Consider the following 22,945-nt stretch of genomic DNA (forward strand, 5'->3'; position numbering starts at 1 on the left):
ACAGCAAGACATTTTTAAATATTTTGAATCAAATACTATAGCACAAATATAATTTACAATACTTTGCACAGAAAACATTACATCTGAAATATAACTTTAGATATTATATAAAAATACATATATATTTTTTCTCCTCATTAGAAAAAAGTATTTATTTGCAGGTTCCAGCATGATGTAACAATTCAAAAGAATTTAACCCTTCAGATGGTCATCAGTTTGCAATTAGATGACCCCCTTTCCACTTCAGCTGCATCGTGGCACCTAACCACGGATTAGAGACAGAGAATTAACCCCTCCCATAGCCCAAAGGCAGTTTTTCAAAAAGGCAACCATAATTGCTCCAATCTGCTTTAATTCTAGGAATTCATTACAAAATTTAAAAACCACTGTGTAAGAAAACCCTTAGATCGTAACACACCTTGAGTCCAACATCTCCCATTGGCTGTAAATACATTCGCTCCCTACAGAGTCAAAGGCATGGGTCTTCTCGTACCCTGTGGGTCATAGCTCTTAGTAGTCTCACACACCTACATATATCTTTCTTGGCTTGTTTTTAAAGTTTTCTATACATCCTAGGAAACACGTGAAAACGCTTCATCAAATGGGGCTCAATCTATATCTCGAACTTTAAAAGCCCCAAAGTACGTTGCATCTTGATCTGGATCCAGTAGTGAAGGGTTGGATACCTCAATGCTTATTTCCTCACCAGACCGTAGCTTAAAAAATCCCCCAACGTTTATGGAGTAAAAATGGAATTCAGAATTCCCCGACCAGTATTTGGTGCTTCCTCCTTTCATGAGGGTATGAGAACTCGGGATTTTGATGCTGGTCTTGGTGACGTACACCATTAGCTGAAGATAATTCGCAGTGAGGTTTCCCGAAGTTTCATGATGTCGAAAGCAGATGTTGGCATACAGGTAATAAAAGCCATCTTGGTTAACTATTAGTTTTCCATTGCTGAAAGTCATGTTGGAGATCTTGGCCCAACCTCGGTCATGGTACCAGCAGGACAGACTCACTTTATGGGAACCTGAGGAAAAGAGAGGCACGTGATGTAAAACCCACCCCTTCAAGGAGAAGGACATTCTCACAATTCTATGAGGTTGGAGAAAGACCTACTGTAACAGTCATTGTTCCAATGGGAGAATAATTTCTCAGAATTTATTTTCTAAAAGGGGAGTACCAGTACATTAAGAAGTACTTGTGCTCTCTGCTAGGCACCTGAGAGGGGACAAATACAAAATCTCACTTTTCCTGCCCTCAAGGAGCCTATAGTACACAAGGGATAAGTATGATATACATTCAGACGGGAAGCAAGGCTCAGGCCCTGATAAGAAAGGTGTGGATATTGCAATGGGAATTCAAAGGAAAGAGATTACTTCCTCCCAGAGGGCTCAAGAACGATTTTGCTGTGCTACTGAGCCTGATAACTTAAAGGAGGAATTCAGCCAACAGAAACATAAAGGTCATTCAAGGTTGAAGGAAGAGAATCAGCCAGCGGCAGTTGAAACAAGAAAGCAAGAAACAAGTACAGGAAGAGAATATCCACACTCCACGTGACCCCACTTTCTCTTTTAATTCACGGAGAGAGGTATATAGAAGGAGCTGAAAATCTGGGTCACAGCAACTTGGACCAAAAAGTCAAACTCTTAAACTCTATATTCTCATCACCATTGATTTTCCCCTCCTCCAATAGCCCAAATGCCTCCCAAGGTCACACGACTGAAAAGCTACCCCCAGAGAAGTTCACAAAGAACATATCCTTGGCATTGTACTCCCCAGCTTCACAACTTCATGCAATCCTTTGTGCCCAAAGGATGGTAAAACCTCTTCTATTATTAGACCAGAACTCTCCTTTAGCTCCTTCTCACACCTGAAATGTGACAAGCGATCTTCATGTCACTGTTTCTGGAGCAGCAGAAGTTTCTAGAAAATCTTCTAAGTCAGCAAAGTGTCCAACGCTTTGAATATTTCAGGTCTTTAGTGTACTTTACTAGGTCTTTAAAAATTGGGACTACCTCCATGATAAACCTCAGTAATCAAATATTTATATTTATACGGATACCTATTAGCCAACTGGAAAAGATGTCAGCTAGTGGGAAAAAAGCTGTTATACTGTGGAAAGTCCAGAGTTTTCCTCCAGAGGATTTTGTAAACACTTATGCTAAGTTAAGTTTGTCATCTGCTAGGATTTCAACAAGGCAAAACAGAGCTGAGGAGTCTCAGATTGGGGTGGGGAGTAGTTTCTGCAGCCAGGGAGAAGTTCTTTGCCGCCTGTCACCCAAGAGAAATCCCCCACGGAATTTAGACTTAAACTGGATTCCACGGATCCATCAGAGCTGACAACACTTTGGCTAGAGTGGGTCCTTGGGAGATCTTTGTAGAACCAGAAACCCACACTGGCTAACTTTCAAGACTGGCCTGAATCCTGGGGAAACTTGAACACCTGCATCTTACTCTGGAGAGCCACAAATAGGATAATGTTCTATTGTCCCTGGAGGGCTACTGGGCAGCTGGGCTATGGTCTGGGGACCTCAATACCAGGCTGTTCCAGAACCAACTAGATGGTAGGGTAAGTGGAAGAAAAAAAAATGCAGCGGGGTCCAAGCTATGGTGGGGCAACCCCCCATCCTTAGACATGCCTGCAAAGGCAAAGAAGCCAATGGTTTCAATCCCCGTGCTCAGGGACAGGACAGATTTCCTGAACTGCATATCGTATCCACAAGAGGGCGCCCCATCGCGCCTGAGAAGCCATCACAGGCACTGCTGCCTCCAGAACCCAGCACAGCGCCCTGCCCTTTTTCATCTGAGGTCCTACCTCAGATCGTCCTAAATTAAAGCATCCCAAATGTAAATATCATTCCATGGTCCCAAGTGAGTCAAAATGAGACTGTAAGACTCTATGCATCACATCCTCATGAACACTAGCAAAGTAACGTCTCCAGGCTGGTAAACAGCCACCTAGACCATTGACAGAGCTACAAAAAACTCAAGGTGTTTCCTATCTCAAACCATCCCATGGTTACCTCCTTCTTCCCCTACTCTTGTATTCAATCCTTCATGCAATCAATTATCGGTCTTATAGTTTATCTCCTATGACGGCCCTTAACAGATAGCAGCAGAATGACTAAGGTGACGTCTACCCTCTCGACAGGTTGGATCAGCTAGCGTTAGACCAAGGGCTCAGAGATACAGTCCAGGAAAGGCAGGGAAGGATATGAAAGAGAGAGGAGAACACAGAAACCCTGACCGCATACCACTCCTGTTGTTAGCTCAAGTCAAGTGGAAGGAGTGTCCTTATATCCTTCTAAACATGCCTATATTTATCCATTCGCTGATCAATTTCGTCATTTAGTAGATATCTGAATGGTGCTTTCTACGGGCATTCACTCTATCCACAGTTAAGAAATGCATCAAGCAGTATACCCTCAAGGCACTTTGTAGAGGAGAAAAGAAGAAATGGGCACACCAAATGAAAACTATAACATTTTCATTTCTGCAGGTCACACAGCCCATGGCTGAAGTTCAGTTAAAGCACCTGCCAAGTGGAAGCTGCAGAAATTAGTGGCGACCACGTGAACTCAGCCCAGTGACAGAGGGCAGGGAGGGCTTGGGTCAAATGTGGACGGGCTGAGAAAAGGGAGAGGATTGTGATCGAGGGAAACTGTTCGAGCAAAGAACGGAATGCACACAGCACGCAGAGGAAAAGGGAGAAGAGCCGTCCGTGTGAACTGGAGAGCTCATGAATAGCGATAGTGGGAGAAAAGATGAGAACAGCCCCCCTATCAGGTTGGAGGACCTCACACAGCAAGCCTGGGCTTCCATCACTAGACAACCTTCAGCCACCCCAGCCCCTAGGGTCACTGCTATTAGACATTAGAGAAGAAGTCTCTCCAGATATTTAGCTGAGCTGCCCTTAAGAAAGCCATGAATCCTGACCTCACAAAATACTCCCCAATGCATTTTATTCGAGAAGCTTTGAAACACAGTCAGTATAAGGCAGATTCTGATTTCTTTCTTATGTGTAAATAAGTACAAATAAGTATGGAACAGAGGCACCGAATGAACATGCAAAATTAAAGCCGTCTTCCTCTGAAGTATCCAGACTGGGAGATAAATGGACTCAAGGAGTCATTGGTCAAGCCAGAGGAGCAAATTCTATTTTCTTAAACAGAAGCATACACTCACTCATTTCACTCTGTCTCAAGCTCAATAACCATCATAAAATAACCAGGAGTTTTGCCTTCTTTTTGGCAATGATTTGATGCAAGGTGCCTGGAGGGAGAGCTATGTAACTAAAGCATGCTTGCTATTGCCAAATAGACTTTGGCACACGGTCTAATGCAGTATTTATCATATGCCATTTAAAATGAACTGAAAAGATAAATGCAGACTACCGCACACACAGCTGACAGATCAGTATTAATTTGATTGCCTCTGCTAACATGCAAAATAGTTTTCCACTCAGAAAATTAGTGTAGTTCCACCATAAGGCACACACATACACACACACACACACACAGAGAGAGAGAGAGAGAGAGAGAAGAATTTGTTTACGAAGCAAATATCTGGGACAGTATAGATAGTTTAGGAAAATCTAAAAATCAAAGAGTTGGTTTCTCCTTTCTATGTCTGTAGTCAGGAAAAATTCCTTTGTGGCCCATACTATATTAGTAGCTTCAAAGCTGCTTATTAAAACTTGGATTTTTTTTAACTCTAAGAAGAACTTGCCTTGAATCATTTTTGTAAAACAAGAAATAGAATATATAAAATGATTTAATTAAACTTTAAATAATGACAAATTACATTCACTAAGTTCTTACTATAGGCCCACTTCCATATAAGCATTTTAGTATATAACCTCATTAAATCTTTATAGCTGCCCCATGATGTACAAACTGTTACCATCCCCATGAAGAAGCTGACACACAAAGGATTCCAATAATTTGCACAAGGTCACCCAGCCAGGTAGTACGGTGGGACCTCAAACCCAGGCCGGCAGACTTGAGACGCCCTGCTATTAAAACCACATTAATCTACTTCTTTCATGAAAAGAGGAACACAAGCGCTCTGAATTTATTCCCCTCTGACAAAGGCAACAGGCCACAAGATACTTATGTAATAACCTATAGTATAAAAAGCATGGACTTGCGAATCAGCTAGAGTGGAATTCAACTTCTAATCCTGCCACGTTGTAACCTCGATCAGATAACTTAACACTAGGTGGACCATGGTTTCCCTGTTTGCAAAATCTGAATGATAATCACTACCTTGCAGGGTTGTAGTAAGGTTTAGAGATAATGAATACAGAGCAAAATGCCTGATACAAAGTGTGTGTATAAATGGTGTAAGAATAATAACAATAATATTCCATTGTCACTCCATCATAATGTCCTTTGTGACCTTTCTGATGCTCACCTAACCCGATGTGAAGTAACCAGTGGGGATTATATGATGGAAATCACTGGTACATTAGGTAGATGTAGACATAGAGCTCTGGGTTTCCTCATTTCCAAAAGATAATGAGGTCTCCAGTCTATTGAGCTAAATTCTTAGCCAGAAAAAAACGATAAGTCCCTGGAGAACGAGTACGTCTCATTTTCTAGAGGGCTATTGCCTCTTAAATATCACTCTGTTGAGCTCCTGCCTGGAACTCTGCAGGAGATGGCTGAGGATATGACTACCTGCAGGAATTCATGCACCTCACAGGCCAGCAATGGGGATGTGTCAACTTTTGCTTGGAAAAATAGAGATGAGTATAACACGGGATTATCCTTCCCAGTTATGCAACCTCAACTAGCAGTCTTTTAAAATAAACTCACTCTGATGATCTGAAAATGAATATAGTGATGATGTCCATTCCGGCACGATCGAGAATCACTGTTTCCATGATGTGGAAATAGATGATCTTTCTTCTGGTCTAGAAGTTAAGGGCTCTCAAAATTTTGCTAACAGGCTAAGAATAGGTCTGAGTATTCAGATGGGCTGATAAATGACTTTTTAAAAACATCTTTATTAGAGTATAATTGCTTTACAATGTTGTGTTAGTTTCTGCTGTATAACAAAGTGGATCAGCTATATGTATACATATATCCCCATATCCCCTCCCTCTTGCGTCTCCCTCCCTCCCACCCCTCCTATCCCACCCCTCTAGGTGGACACAAAGTACGGAGCTGATCTCCCTGTGCTATGCGGCTGCTTCCCACTAGCTATCTATTTTACATTTGGTAGTGTATATATGCCCATGCCACTCTCTCACTTCGTCTCAGCTTACCCTTCCCCCTCCCTGTGTCCTCAAGTCCATTCTCTATGTCTGCGTGTTTATTCCTGTCCTGCCCCTAGGTTCATCGGAACTATTTTTTTTTTAATTCCATATATATAGTGTTAGCATACGGTATTTGTTTTTCTCTTTCTGACTTACTCTTGAAATATTTTTCAGGCTGGATATAAATGGAACTTACCTGATGGGATGTCAATGGCATTAATCGTGAGATGGGCAAAGGGCTGAGTCTCAGGCTTGTTCCTTCTGACCAGATCTAACCATGAACCTTCCACCATGGCTGGAGATGAGAGAAGCCATGTTAGCTCAAAGAGGAGTCACCCTAGGGGTTTTCAAATATTTATACAGATCCATGCTTACCTTTTTCTGCTCTGATGTGTTGTGATTTAACAATATGTTGCATTTCCTGCAATAAAAAGAAAAAAGAATTTTATTTATACACTCTTTTGATAAAGCAGTTAAGAATTCAGGACTGTCGGACATACAATAAATTAATCCTCTTTCCTTCAAAATATGCCGGAAGTACACAGGCAGTAAAATTTCTTGATGTTCTAAGTAGCTATAAAGGGAAGTTCACCCCAAAGAATTATGTTGATGTGCTTAAAAAGTAGACTACACACATACCATCCAATAAAATACTTTGGACAATAAGAGGAAATAAAAGACAATGTAAATTATAAAACACGGAATCACTGAACATAGTTAAACATTTGTAGCAGGTACACAAATGGAGATGAAGTTAACTAGGAACATAACAATTACCACAGAATATATGACCCTCTTAAATTTTTAGAGAGTCTCTTTTTATGTCTGTTTCATTAGTGAATTCCTGTTAAATGTTGAAGCTCAGCCCATAAGAAAGAGAAAGATGCTTGGTTTCCAGTGGTTAATCTTTTATTTTAAAAAGTCACAGTGTATTTAAAGTACCACATGGAAGTCTAAGAGCTTTTTAGATTACCAATCATTGGCTTAAAATATTGCCACAAATAGAGGTTTAGAAGTGCAAGCCAGTAAAAGAAAGAACTCAAGTACATAAAGAACGTAGGTAATTGCATACCTCAATTTGAGCCCTGACAATGAAGGGTCCAATAAGTAACTGCAGGCCCACCTGAATCAAGACCTTAGCTACCATTAAATAGTAAAGTGATGTGGAGGGAACTTCAGGCTTTGACTTCAGTTCAAACCCCTTCTCAGTCACCTACAAATACTGAGGATATTAACAGCACCTTTATCATCGGTGGCTGTGAAGACTCAATGAGATGATGCATGTAGGCACTCAGCAGATGTATGGTAACTCCATACATCTAAATACTACTAGAAACACTCTGGAGAGATTCCTCATTTCTCTGTTATTGGGGTGACCATCCATGCTAACTACCCCACCCCCTCATGATGTTTGAGAGATAAGCCAGATAGCTTAAGTTCTTGGAATGTCTGGAGAGAAGGGCTTTGAGATAGCTGATAGTTAGATAGGTAGAGGCTATAACAAAACTTAACTGTTAACACTTGGAAGGGTTCTAGTGGTAAAATTACATTGATTCTTCTCTCTGCCTTCAAGACCCCCAAGAGAGAAGAGAATCAATTCTTTTTTTTTTTTTTTTTCCTTTTGCGGTACGCGGGCCTCTCACTGTTGTGGCCTCTCCTGTTGCGGAGCACAGGCTCCGGACGCGCAGGCTCAGCGGCCATGGCTCACGGGCCCAGCCGCTCCGCGGCATGTGGGATCCTCCCAGACCGGGGCACGAACCCTTGTCCCCTGCATCGGCAGGCGGACTCTGAACCACTGCGCCACCAGGGAAGCCCCGTTAACCACTGCGCCACCAGGGAAGCCCCTCAATTCTATTTTTAAAGACCCTTGGAGGATAGCACAGCTGTCTTCAGTTACCTATTCTAACATCCTAAAGAAGTCACAGCATGACTGACTTTTAGAAGGAAACTTTACAGCCTCATCCAAGGCTACTTCCTGCCCTTGCCTTTGACCCAGGGCACTGCCCTGCACAGCCCTGGGAGCATCTCTGCAGGAAATTCCAGGCAAATGATGGCTGGCTCTTTTAGGTTGTGCAGTGCAGTGGCCCTTACCAGGCTTTGTTCCTCTCCCCACTCCATCCAAGATTTATTTCTCTCCCCTGCTGACTGCCAATCTCCCAAGTCTTTTCTCATGATCTTTGGATTCCCAATGGTACCCTGATTTCTGGAATTTCCTAGTTTAGTCTTCCCTGCATTCACAACAGGGATTTATATATGCACAATGTACCTATTATACACTGTGTATATCTTTATACATTTATATATACACAGTGTATCTTTTACCTTTATAAATACGTAATACATTACATATATAATATATATAGTGTATCTTTATTGATTGTATATATCTTTTTAACATTTATAATGGAGATATATACACACACAATGTTTACTAAACATTGTATATAGCTTTATACATTTATGATACAATATATCTTTAGACATTGTATCTCTCTTTATATACTTATATATGTATATATAATGTAACTTTATCTGATTACCATCTCTTTAAAGATTGGAACAAATAGGAACCTGGGGCTTCCCTGGTGGTGCAGTGGTTGAGAGTCTGCCTGCCAATGCAGGGGACATGGGTTCGTGCCCCTGTCCGGGAAGATCCCACATGCCGCGGAGCGGCTGGGCCCATGGGCCATGGCCGCTGAGCCTGCGCGTCTGGAGCCTGTGCTCCGCGGCGGGAGAGGCCACAACAGTGAGAGGCCCGCGTACCGCAAAAAAAAACCAAAAATAGGTACCTGGATGACAGTATTTCAGAGATTTAAAGCTACCCCTCATTTTCCCTCTAGCCCCGATCTGCCTCATCCTCAGAAGGAAGAGGGGAGAGGGAAGAAGGGAGCAAAGCAAAGTATGACATATGCCTACAAATGCCTGCTTGGTGCTTTTCTATTGAGAAAAGCACACATTATTGAGAAAGACAAGGTAAGATCCATTTTGCTAGCTCCGTGGTTCTCAACCTTGAACATGCAGCACAATCTCCCAGAGGGCTTGTTGAAACACAGTGTTTCTGATCTGCTTGGTCTGGGGCGGGACCTGAGAATTTGCATTTCTAACAGACGAGCTGGTGTTGCTGACCTGGGGCCTCCATTTGAGAAGAGCAATCCCTCTCACATCCCAAAAGATTTCAGAGATGAGCAAATCTGAGATTTTCTTGAAGCTTGAGACCAGGCCAAAGGAGCAGCAGACAAAAGTCACTGATTAAGTGGGCAGGGAGAGTTTGTTCTCTCCTACCTGGGAATGAACTTCTCCTGCCCATTTAATCAGCAGGTGCTAGGTCAGAGCTGTCACGGAAACTTTTCAAGAAAATTCAATAACCAGTGCCATTCAGAAACACTTTCAATGTCTGCTTAAAAAAAAAAAAGTGTGTCATGACCCAAGATGAATTAAAACTTGAGCTAAAGGCCGATGAGGTAATGCTGCTTTCATGTTATGTATTGTTGGGTATCCAAGAATTGCAATTCCTCTCATGAAACCCTATAGGGAAGTTTCCACATGAAAAACAAAGTACGTGATGTGTCTATAGCTCAGGCTACAAAAAATGTAGTCTCAGTATCTGTTCTTATATCCCTACCCCACCCCAATCTTTTGAACTCAAGATCATTGTTATTTATGTGCACAGATATCAACCAGGAACATAACATTCTTCGAAGACTACAGTTTTAGGGTACCCTGGCCCAACTCCAGCCAGTCTAACTCAATTAGTCTGATATTGACTTGGTAGCTTTTTACAAGAACCTCCCCAGGTGATTCTAATATGCAGCAGGCGTTGAGAAACATTATTACTAATTGAGCATGTCCGTGAATGGTTGCTTGGCGACAGCTCTATTTAGTCCTAGATTTATTATATCCTCACGATTTATATATATTCCAAGTGTTGAAAATTAAATCATCCCTTACATGTGCAGCCAGCAAAAAGCCAACTATCTCCCCTTGTGTTACCCCGTTGGATTCACGTTAGAATCAGAGGCTGGGTAACTACTACTAAGCTCACTTTTCAGACTGGAAAATGGAGGCCAAGGGAGAATAAGGATGCCCCTAATAGCTCTGGGGCTTGAGCCTACACCTTCCCAGTCCTCGTCTAGAGCTATCAGCCCACCCCCCTTCACAAGATGTGGTCAACGAGTCTACTCCTGGAAGCTGGCAGGAAAGTATCAGTGGCCTGGGATGGGGTTCAGGACATGCTACCCCCAAATATGGTGCTTTGGCAAGTGGAATATTTTAAGCTAAAGGATTCTGGGAAATGGCAGAGGCAGGAAGGACTACCTGGCTTTGTCCTTCTCCCCTGAAGCAGGTCACAGACCCTCACGGGAGAAGTGCCTTACCACTGGGAAGAAAGGAGCCTCTTCATCTCTTAAGACGGGAGGACGCCTAGAGGAATCTGAAGCAACAGGCCTTGCTCCGTTTCCCCCAGTTTACCATCCTGAGCTCAGACCCTGTCCTGTCCTGTCCTGTCTCATTTTTCTACACCTTGCCACCCTTCACCAAACTGGGTATAGAAACCACTCAGCTTAACTATTCCTGTGGGTCTTCATTTCCTAATGACGCATTTCCTGCGTCACATAAAACTTACATTAAATAAATTGGTATGCTTTTCTTTTATAATTTATCTCTTGTCAGTCTAATTTACAGGGCCCCGACTGGTGAACCTAAGTGGGGAGAGGGAAGGAATTTTTTTTCCCTCTCTATACCTGTCAGGAAATTCTTAGAGGGTGGTCTCCTCCCTGAAGTAGAAACTCTGAAAGGAGACCCACCTTGACCAGGGATCTGAGAGAAAGGAACCTCAACATCAGGAAATATGGTCTCAGAATTCTTGGGGAGGGGGCTTCAGAAAACAGCAGGCTCAGAACCTGCCATGACTGGTAAGCCATGAGGGCCCTGGACGTGGGGGCCTCACGTCTCCAAATGTGACTCCAGCAAGGCCACTCCACAGAGCAGGGCCACTCTGTTTGGTCATTTTTCTCAAAGCTCAGATACTTTGCTATGTATACACCAAGCACAGTTTTCTCTTGAATGGCCCCCTAATATTTTTAATTTTCAAAATTATAAGAAAGTCTTCTAAAGGAGTACCCAAACTTCACCCCAACAGACAATTCCATTTACTTCCTAAGCTTTGCACTTACGTTTATTTTCATCCACAGTAGTCCTCTTCTTTTGTCCCATTAATTAGAGTGTTTTAAAATTTGCAGAGTTCTTTAGTCCCAAATTGAATCATTCAGACATTGCTTCTGGTTTCTTTGAATGCAGAAAGTTCTGATTCATCTATTAATAATTTGGGGAAGACACTACAAAGAACATCCTAACTCCTTTCCTCTGAACAAATTATTCACATGAAAGAGATCTTTTAAAAAATGTTATACGTGTTTTATCTTATTTTATATCCAGCTGTAAATTAGAAAAAAAAAAGTTAACTCTCTGGATGCACGTTCAGTGCACTCACATGTTGTCTACACTCTCAGAATGCCCACAGCTTTGCATAAAGAAGTATAGGCGGTTCTGATACACCTCCCAGCAAAGAGCCTCCAACAGAAGCCAGAAACAGTTTCCAGGGTGAGAAAGCTGGGCAGACAGCCCTCCGTGCGATATTCTCTTGGCTGAAAGCTACTAAAGAGAACCCAATGCCCTGCTCCCCAGGAAGATCAGCGATCTACCTTCTCAGAATAAAGCATGTTTAACATCTGTCACATGCAAGGACAAAGAGAACCACCCCCTGATTCCCAAAACCTACTCATGACCATTAGGATCACCTGTAAGTTACTAAGAAAAATCCCATGAATGAAGGAACTTATTTATGGTCACACTGTAATAAGTAGGCTTTTCAGCGAATTTATGCATTTCTTAAATAAGCATAATTTGCGCCTAAATTATGAGAGCTTCATTTAACCCTTCAAAACAGGACAAAAAGGAAAACCGACCTACTGGTAGACAGCCAAAGCAATCGCTGCCAGTTCAAGGATAGAAGAAATCCTCTGACATACTGCCACCTAGTGGACACTGTCTAACATTGCCAAGCCTGGGCTCCCACAGCCAGACCTCGCAGATTTGAAACTGCCGTTTTGCCCCCAACTCCAAAGTCTAAAAACAAGAGAGTTGCGGAAGTTTCACAACATTTGAAAATCTGCTCCTTGTGGTATCTTCCTATTTAGACTGCACTGACTTTTCGTCTTTGCTGTCCGAGTACATCTGAACAGACAAGAAAACAACCGGTATGATTTTTCTTTCCTTTTTTTTTTTTAAATTTCGACTTCTTATTTCACTCATAGAAAAAATGTTGGGATTTCACAATTTCTCCTCCAAGAAAGAAAGTACACAAAAGATCAATATGATTGTGTAACTGTGGTCTCTAGGACTGCTGCTCTTTAACTTCTCCTGAATTCAACATCCCAGAAGTACAATTCCCAGGAGTGTGACAGGGAGACTGCTGGCACAGGCTCCCTTGGACATCTTTAAAAAATATTTTTGGGGCTTCCCTGGTGGCGCAGTGGTTGAGAATCTGCCTGCTAATGCAGGGGACACGGGTTCGAGCCCTGGTCTGGGAAGATCCCACATGCCGCGGAGCAACTAGGCCCGTGAGCCACAACTACTGAGCCTGCGCGTCTGGAGCCTGTGCTCCGCAACAAGAGAGGCCACGACAGTGAGAGGCCCGCGTACCGCGATGAAGAGTGGCCCCCGCTTGCCACAACTAGAGAAAGCCCTCGCACAGAAGCGAAGACCCAACACAGCCAAAAGTAAAAATAAATAAATTAAAAGAAGGCTCAACATTTAAATATATATATATATTCTGGGAACTTTTTTCAAAAGAGGGAGGAGGGAGACATCCCAGAACTGGCTCAGTCTTGATATATCAAAGCCACTTAGGAGAGATTGTACTCCGTAAGAATAAATATAAACACCTGTCAGTACTTTCAACTTCTTTTGAGTAATTATGGGAATTTAGCTCCAGGTTAATTTAAACATTTACAGCAGGGCTTCCCTGGTGGCGCAGTGGTTGAGAGTCCGCCTGCCGATGCAGGGGACGCGGGTTCGTGCCCCGGTCCGGGAAGATCCCACATGCCGCGGAGCGGCTGGGCCCGTAAGCCATGGCCGCTGAGCCTGCGCATCCGGAGCCTGTGCTCCGCAACGGGAGAGGCCACAACAGTGAGAGGCCCGCGTACCACCAAAAAAATAAAAAATAAACATTTACAGCAAACGCTTAAGCCAGCCTTTGCAAACTCAGCTGGATAACTGCCCCAAACAAGACTTTGACAGCATAGCAATTCAAGAGCGAATGTTATTAAATTGGCCTCAGTTTGTTTGACTGAAGTGGTTTTTTTTTGGTCTTACAAAATCATATGTATAAATAGATTTAAATTTGCACTGAGGACACTCCCAGCTGTAAAGATTCCCTGCAAAAAGGTCAAGTTCCTGGAGTCTGGCCTTATCAGACTGAAAATCCCACCTGTTCATTGTGATGTGAATTGTGTGATCCGTGTGGGACCTGTCAATCAGCACAGGAGAAACAATTTGTCTAGCCAGATGCTTCCAGAAACCACTGGCACCAGCTCCTACCTGGGGTCTCAGGTGGCTGGCTCCCCCTGCAATCCCAGTAGCAGCTGCAGGGACATCTGGCTGGTTGAACAAGGATTTAACACCCCGTTTGCCAGATATAATACAGGGTTCCTACACTGTTAACATATGTAATGCATTCATTTTAACATCTGAATGATACCCTTCCTGTAATTCTTCTCCAACCTAGTTACAAGAATAGTGTTTTCATCAGCTGAGTTAGCACATAAATGCCACATGTGGGTTGCTTCTGAAAATGAATAGGCAGTTTCCTAATCTTGCAGAGAAATCCTGCAGACTTCCACCTTGTAAATAGCTCAGAAATCCATCCTCTCCTCTCCAGCCAGAGGACCACTGCCTTCCTTCAAGCTTTCATCATTTCTCATTAGGATTCCAATAATAACCTCCTACCTCCTCTCCTGATCTCCTGATATCCTCCAACTGGTCCATTGCTGCTAGAGTGAGCATCAGAAAGTCCGCATGCGAGCAAGCCCCTTCTCTTCTTTTTTGAAAGGTTTTTAAAAATTCTTATAGGTTATTACAAGATATTGAATATAGTTCCCTCTGCTATACGGTAAGGCCTTGTTGGTTATCTATTTTATATATAGTAGTATGTATATTTTAATCCCAAACTCCTAATTTATCCCTCCCCCTACTTCCCCTTTGGTAACCGTACGTTTGTTTTCCATGTCTGTGAGTCTATTTCTGTTTCGTAAATAAGTTCATTTGTAGTATGACAATACTACAAATACTACTTAGTATGACAATCTCTAGGTCCATCCATGTTCTGCAAATGGCATTATTTCATTCTTTTTTATGGCTGAGTAATATTCCACTGTGTATATATACCACATCTCCTTTATCCATTCCTCTGTCAGTGAAGTCCCTTCTCTTCTGAAAACCCTCCAGGGGCTGCCTGCAGACTTCAGGAACAAGTCTACGTTCCTTACCTGGGCTTATAAGGCCCTGCACGACCAGGCTGGTTACCATTCCAGACTCTCCAGCTATTCCTCCCCTGCACCCCCAAACTCCATCATCCCTGAGGACACTCTGGACACTCAAGCCACACAGAACTACTTAGAGTTATTTCTGTCTGCAGGTCTCCTGCCCTCCCATCCATGCAGACTAGGCGTACAACTGCTCCCCTGGAGAAATGTCTTGCTGTCTTATCGATAGCTCATCTTTAATTGTAAAGATTTTTTTTTCCCTTGGCATTCTTGGCTCACAAGGCACCGAAACAATAGCCACCAGGTGTTGTGGAGCAACTAAAGAGACAGGATTAGAACTGATGCCTTAGCTTCGCTTGCCTGCTCTCCGAAAGCTCACGTGGAACTTCCAGTCCACGGGACATGCGGGAATACTTTGTATGCACCTGGATGGAGCTGGAGGCCCCCCCAGCTTGTCATGAAGAGTCAATGGTGACAGTTCGAAAACACCTCAAAGCAAAGAACTTTAAGAGCAGGAGACATTAAGGTTCTGTCGCCTAAATACATGTCATTCAGCTAGAGTGGAGCCTGTGCTTCTCAGCCCAGATCCCCCGGAGCAGAGCCCTACAGGGCACCGGGCACCAGCAGGGAGAGGGCAGGAGCATTGGGAAGAGGGAAGGGCAGCTCCCGGCCAATCCCCACAGGGGAGGGGGAGGGGAGGGGAAGGGGAGCTAGGAGGGGCCCAGGGTCCAGCAAGTGTCGGGGCTGGGGAGACAGTAGATAAGGCATAAGCCCCCCTAATCCTGAAGGTGAGAGACTTGAATTTGTAACTTTACCCTCTCGTCCCTAAAATTCTTTATTTCTTACTATGAACTACTGATTTAAAAAATTCTCTCAAAGCCAAAGTCCTCTCCACAGGATTCTATCTCCCCCGCCCTCATGCACCCCGCTCTGAGCCCCCTCATCTCTTTGTCTCTTCACTGAATCAGCCACCAACCCACGACCATCTCTGGAAATTCTCAAGAAAGAGCTTTACCAAGAAAAATGTGGACTGGCCTCCTCCTTCCACCCCAAGTACAGTCAGCGAGGTCTCATTTCTACCAGAAAGAAGTCTGCTGATTGGAAAAGACATGTCTTTGCACACACGTAATGTACTCTACCCACCGAAGGGCTAAAGAATACGGTGCCCTTGTTTTCCTAAAGCAGAGTGATGCTTTCCCGGCAGGGCGATGGCTATGCTGGGAATAGAAAATTAGTTTTTATTGTTTAACCTTCATGGTTTAAATGAGGAAGTTTCTGCTCTAGGTAAAGGTCCCTTCGGGTTTTCATAAAGCAGCCCTACGACAGCAATATTAGTCTTCATAAAGAGCCCGATTTTACAGTGTTCTGAGCTAGCGTACTCATTTATAAAGTTTCATCTAAGGGCTTGGCAGGGTAACTGCAGTGGGGAATCTTGGGCTAACCGTGCTATTTACCACGTCTCTGCTCTCTTCTGCCACTTGAAACATAATTATGCCACCTCACATTGGCAGAACTTCTGACATTCACAAAGCCCTATCTCCTCTGTAGAAAGCTTACTCTCACATCGACTCTTCCCCAGTATTTCTGACTGCTACAAATGGATAAAGGGGAACAGAGGTACCAGGCCAGCCACCGTGGACCAGTGAGGCCAGGGAGGGAAGGGGCAGGATGGCCGTGAAGGTCCTCCAGACTCAAAGTCCCTATATGGTGTTCATGCCCCAAAGAGGGAAGACGCTCCCTCTTGAAGAAGCAGGAAAAACACCACACTTGGGAGCGACCTCCACCCCTTGATGAGAATCTTCCAGGCACTGGTAATGTGGCTATAGCTTCCGACAATATTAAACAACCAGCCAACTGATGACACCAAGAGCAGGGATGAGCACAGATCACTCATGTGTTCATTAAACGTGTTCTTTAAACGTTAACTGAGCGCCTACTCACTGTACCTGTCATTGGCTAGAGAAACCGAACATCACATAGTCTCTGTCCTTGGAAAGCTCACATCTGGGTGAGTCAGACCCACACCCGGCTCCTGGGGTCAACGCTATGATGGGGTGAATACAAGAAGCCCTAGGTGTGCACAAAAGGGGCCCCTAACCCCAAAGGTGGGCAGGTGGGCATCACTGGGGGACTCTTTGGGAAGTAATGCCTGAGCTAAATTTTGAAAGACAATTAGAAAACTGTACACAAAGAAGAGCCTGGAATGGCACATAAAGAACATGCGCAAAGACCCATAATTCATCCATCCGTTTCATCCATCCATCCATCCCACAAAGCTCACTGATGGCTGCTAGGGCCAGATGCTCTGCAGGATGCTAAGATGCTGCGTGTCCTGGACGGATATCCTCTCTGCCTTCACTGTGTTTATGGCTGTAGCAGGGGGGCGGGGGTGGGGTGGGGAAGGGCACAGCCAGGTTAGGGAACTTCTAGCACCTTCCTGAGGTGGGTCCACTGAGCACAAGCTGAGGTGGGGTGAGGAGATGGAACCACAAGGTAATGAGCCTGGAGAGGCTGGCGTTGGAAGGAGAGTTCCAGAACACTAAAGGCTTTGTGTTACGTGTTCGGCAGCTCAGACTTTATCCTGATGACTATAGGGGGTCCACCAAAGGATTTCCTTAAGTAGAAAAGTAAGATCTGAATTTGAGAAGTCACTCAGCTGTGGAGAGGATGGACTGGAGGTAATGTGAGTAGGATGGGGTAGGACCTACTCAGTAGGACCACTTGCAGTGGTCCAGATGCAAAATGACAATGGTGACGGTGACACCTGTGTTCAGGTGACAACAGCAGTGACACAGAGTAAAGTATGTGAAGGTTTAGTAAGGAGGTAGAATTCCCAGGACGGGGGTGAGGTGAAAAGCCAATGAGTAAGTGTCTAAGACCATCTTCTGGCTTCTGATTCGGGGTGATGGAGATAATATCATAGTAATTCACCACAAAAGGGTAGATCAGATGAGAAGCAGGTACAGGCACCGAGGAGAAGAGATTCTGAGTTCACCTCAACTTTCTGATGAAGATAAGCCTTACAGTTTATAATTATCAAGATTATTTTTACTGCTGCTACTGCTGCTATTCCCACCTAGTGTTCTCAAAGGGCAATGACTAAGGACTGGGGTAGCACCCTCGTGATGAGGAAGCTACGAGAGAATGGATCTCTCCAGACCCTGAATCTCAGAAAGTTCAAGCAAACATTTATTGTCAGGTCACCTCAGATACAGACTGTTCTCTGCAACTTCCAAGACCCGTCTTCTCCACACAACACAGGCTGAATCCTGCCTCTTAAATATAGTCATTCATTCATCAATGGCTCCCCTGTCTTCCAGTGGCCCTCAACTCTTCTTAGGATGCTTAGAACACCTCTTTGGTCAGTATCCACCCTGAAGCCTTCTTGTAAAGATGGGCCAGCCCTCAGCCCTTCTAAAAAAGGATTTCCCCTACTCCTAAACAACCAAATCAGAATCTTCGTAACAGATCTGGGAACCTTTTTCTTTCTTTTGTAAATAAGGTCCCCAAGTGATTCTTAAGATCAAGCAGGTTTGGAAAACGCTGCTCTAGGGCACGCCATTCTCTCCAGTTCCACAGGCTGTACTTCTCCTAGGACGAGCCACTCCTGGTGGAGCAATCCAACCATCCTTTACCAAGTCCCCTCCAACTGAGGACCCTCAGTCTTACTGACTTCTGAGCTCAGATCTTAGCTCAAATCTTAGCTCAAGATCCCCATGCCATGTAACGAGATGCTCCTCTTTCAGGAACGTCCTTCTTCTTCTCTGTTTCTTTAAAAATGTCAAGCCAGAATATCTTTCCTTCCACCCTGGAGTACTTCTAGCACGAAGATAAGCCCACCTCTCACCACATCACTCCCTGGTTATTTCCCTCGTGCAGACCCTCCTACCTTTTGCCCTGGGTCTCCCCTGAGATTGAGCGCATCATGGCCAACGGCCCATTGTTCGGCAAAGGCAGTAGATGGCCTTGGTTTTGCAGGAAAATTCTGTGGGTCATACTTTGGCTTTCCCATGAAGGCAGCTTTTATAAATGCTAGATATGATTGGGGTTGATTGAATTGCAGTTCCCAAAACTGTTATGGCAGAGATGAAATCCCATTGGAAAACCACTACATGACTAACATCTTGATTTGGGAACATCAGTGCCCCCAAACCCCAAGTTGCCTTGTGGGTTTACAAGAAACTTTCTTGGGACACATACTGTTATATACAAAAGCAAAGAGATAATGAACGGGGTTTAATTTTTCCCCTTGTTTCTGCTGTGTGTGTATTAACTAAAAAGCAAATGAGAAATAATGGCTATGTTACAACTCCAGTGATTACAATTTCATAAACAGTTAAGATCTACTCAACTTTTAATTGATTTCTTATGTACTTTAGTTTTAAAAATGGGAATAGGCTTCCTGTAATAATTGACATTGGAATTCTAAGCAATCAGCTTTACAGATGAAAAAAACAACCACTCAATCTGATGAACTTTCTGGTTTTAAATTAATGTTCTTGAATCCACAAAACCTACTAAAAACTGGACAAGTGAGAATCAAGGTCTATTCACAGATCACAGATGCATATGACTAAATGAACCTTTGAAAGTTCATCAGAAAGATGCATGCTATTAAATCTACCTTCAAATTTCTCTCTCTTCTGGAATCTAAATAATCTTAAAGTACTTTAACTTTTAGAAAATAAAATCTTGACTGTTCCAATTTTTCATAGACGTGTATATATACAGAATTACCTCTTGTTCATATAGTGAACGCACTTTCCTGCCTTAATAGGGTTTAATGAGTACTGGAGACCACTTATTGTCCCCCTAGAATCCATCCTCTCCTCTCTCCAGTTAGTTATAGGCAACCCCTTTCCTCAAGCTTTGGTGCAAATGGTTGCCCCGCTAGAGACTACAATGTGTAGCCTACTTTGACATGACATCCATGTGTCATTTTATGAATAAGTTCCAGCCAATACGATGCTACTAGAAATGACTGACGCCTCAACTTCCAGGTACCGCCTTGACTTTTTCTTTCTCCCTTTCCTCTGTCTGGAGATGACAATGTATGGAGAAACCAATTTGGATCCAGAGATGGAAGGTACCTGTTGAGGATGGAGGTGCCTTCCTGCCAGCCCTGAACTGCCACCTCCAGATTATTGCACACGAGAGAAAAATCTTCTATCTTATTTTGTCCAATGAGTGATGAGTCTCTTTGTTAGGGCAGCACAGACTATATGAAATAACAGTGAATATATGACTGAGGATCAAAGGGCTGTGAATCTTGGGTACATCATTCTTAGTACCAGGAGATAGTTTCATGTATATTGGGAATCCTGCAGGAATTAAGGCCTACTAGGCACTGATTCCCAGGGAATAAAATAAGAATTCCAGGTAAGAATTAATGGTTCAGTGATTATGGCTCTGGTCTTACTCCCCATTTTCCAGTAAATCTTTGGAGGCTCAGAGACTTACTGACTCCAGGAAATGGTTAGTCAAGAATATGCTAACAACATAGCTTCCTGGTAGTCATCATCACCATTGGCTTTTCATAGTCTGGGATGAAATAAGAGAGTTTTACAAAAACATATAAGAAGCCAGAGCTGTGTTTTTGGTTCACATTGTAAACCTGCCTCTATATAGTTTATAAGCTATGAAGAGGCAAATAGACCTGGGGGAAAACATGATTAAAGCAAGAAGTCCAGATGAACAGAAATTTCAACAAAAATTAACCTGTAGTATGATTATATGGAGGCATTATTGCTTCAGGCTATAATATTAATAATTATCAATTATAACATTGGTGAGACATCCAGTAGATGTGAACCGGGCTTATAACATTCTGAGTGGCTTTGTGAGTTGGTCAATGACTCATGTTTATTTAAAAATATGAGTTTACAGAGTTCAAGAAGTCATCAGTCATTTACTTGTTCTTTTCCTTCAATCTTGGGTCTAAATTAGCTGTGATATATTCAGATGTGAGCAAAGTGGCTGCAGTTCTCGTCCTGATGGAACTAACTGCAGGTTCGTTCCAAGATCTCTAGGCATTTCTGATTGTGCAGCTTCTTCAGGGAAGAATTTTTAATGCTCCCAAACGCACATATTTATTTATCTAAGTATTAAATAAAAACGTTCCTGTATAGTAGCTACCTTATAAAATATTCACAAAAATATTTTGAAGCCAATATTCAAATATACAGATACATGTAAATCACCTTGCTTCCTTCCAGCATCCTAGGGAGGTCCCCTTGAAGGCACTGAACACCCCACGTTGGAGAGCAAGGGGATTGGTGTGATTTGTATATTGATCTCTCTCCTCCCTATCACCCTTTCAGATACATTTCAAAGTAAGTTTCAGGAAGTCTTTCACAAACAGGTACCCAATGTGAAATCAACAAGCAGGCATCCTAACATCGAGTAGAGTCACATTCCAGGGCTCAGGATGTATAAATATGTATAAACAGATGGCTTTCCACTGAGCCTGGTCGGGAGGTCTGAAGACCAAGTGCTACTCAGGCCTGAGCCCCCCGCACTGCTCCTCAGGCTGGCAGAGGCCAGAGAGGCGGCCAAAGCTGGAGCAAGAATTGCTTTATAAATCGGACACCGTATTTGTACTAGTGTTTTCTTTATTGTCATAGACTGTTATGAGAGACTTTGTAAATTGTGGTTGGTAGGGTTGGATCACTAAGAGGCTTTCAGAGTTCTGTGCTGAAGGGAAAAAGAGCCAAGAAAACCCAGCCACAAACAAAAAAGGCAGAAAGAACAGCATTACTTGTCTGACCAAAGACGGGCTGGGTAAACAGCACTTTTTGCACACATAGAATGTGATACTGTGCTTATGTCTAGCATTTGTTACCATGGGATGCGGAGATCTCTCAGTAATGATTGCAGCCACAAAAGTGATTGTGTTTTAAGGGTTCACCCAATATCTATATTAGAACTGAAGCTAAGATACAAACCTACTTATGAATGCCTGATACATCCATCCTATTTTTAGCATCAGCAAGAGAAATGACAAATTTGATTATTTTGACAAGATGTGTAGACTGTCACCTTAACCAATAATCCTCATCAAAGGATAACACATTTGGCAAATCATTATTTGGCCAAGGTAAGAGAAGGGTAAGTCCTTGGTTAAAGGACAAGTTATAGCAAAGTGCCTAGCACAGTGTGTGCACTGAATAAAACTGCTTGAGTCTAATGATAAGATGAATAACGTGTGTCTCCTTCCTAAAGAGTCTCTTGTCTGGGGGAAGAAATGGCATCTTCTACCTCCAAACACACAATGGTATATTATGACAACTTCTTATTCCTTAAAAAGAATTACCTATGTGTAATATTGTTACCCATGAGTAACAATCGTATAGCACAACAAAAGCAAATATTAAATTAATGAAATAAAGTTCTACTCATTCTGTGAGTCACACTAGTCTGTTAGTATAATTAAAGCTGTGTGTCTTGGGAATTCCCTGGTGGTCCAGTGATTAAGACTTCGCCTTCCAGTGCAGATAGTGCGGGTTCATTCCCTGGTCGGGGAGCTAAGATCCCACATGCCTCACGGCCAAAAAACCAAAACATAAAACAGAACAACATTGTAACAAACTCAGTAAAAACTTGAAAAATGGTCCACATCAAAAAAATCTAAAAAAAAAAAACCAACTGTGTGTCTTTAATAAGAGCAGTTGACTATTCTTGTCTGCCCACAAGTCTTTCTCCTTCTGGCTTCCCAGGCACTGAATCTCTCATAATTAGTGTTACTCATGTGGAATGAGGCACCCTGTCCACAAGCTCCTAAAATAGTGAAAATTCTTTCATTATTGTTCATCAACACCTTTAAGTACAAATTGGCTTATCGTACCCTCTAGACAGTCAGAAAGCTCAAAGGAAATGGGACAATGAACAAGTAAGTTCTGATGGGGGAGTTAGCAGCGGAAAGTTCACCGAGGGAACAGAAGTGTAGGACTGCCAGGGAGCAGCTATTGGCCATGTCTCTCCATCTGGCATTTGTTTTCACTTAGGACGTGAGATAAGGCTATCACTTTAAAAAAAAACAGCAAACAAACTGTCCTAGTCCCATTTTTGAATAACCCAAATTACACTCACTCATTCAAAATAATTTCCTATTATATTAAATTATACACACACATACATTCAC

General features: G+C 43.0%; 1 protein-coding gene across 1 annotated transcript in view; it reads right to left on the reverse strand.

Annotated features, from left to right (window-relative positions):
• Window positions 1-608: 608 nt before the first annotated feature.
• TNFSF11 (TNF superfamily member 11) overlaps window positions 609-22,945 on the reverse strand; it is a 34,348-nt gene continuing 12,011 nt past the window's right edge. Inside the window, exons 3-5 of the mRNA XM_019936414.3 lie at window positions 6,641-6,686; window positions 6,462-6,560; window positions 609-1,030 (exon numbers count right to left, since the gene is read on the reverse strand). Of these exons, the coding sequence (XP_019791973.2) occupies window positions 609-1,030; window positions 6,462-6,560; window positions 6,641-6,686 (567 nt within the window). The remainder of the gene's footprint in view (window positions 1,031-6,461; window positions 6,561-6,640; window positions 6,687-22,945) is intronic.

The sequence above is a fragment of the Tursiops truncatus genome, chromosome 18 (genome assembly GCF_011762595.2).
Source record: "Tursiops truncatus isolate mTurTru1 chromosome 18, mTurTru1.mat.Y, whole genome shotgun sequence".
NCBI lineage: Eukaryota > Metazoa > Chordata > Mammalia > Artiodactyla > Delphinidae > Tursiops > Tursiops truncatus.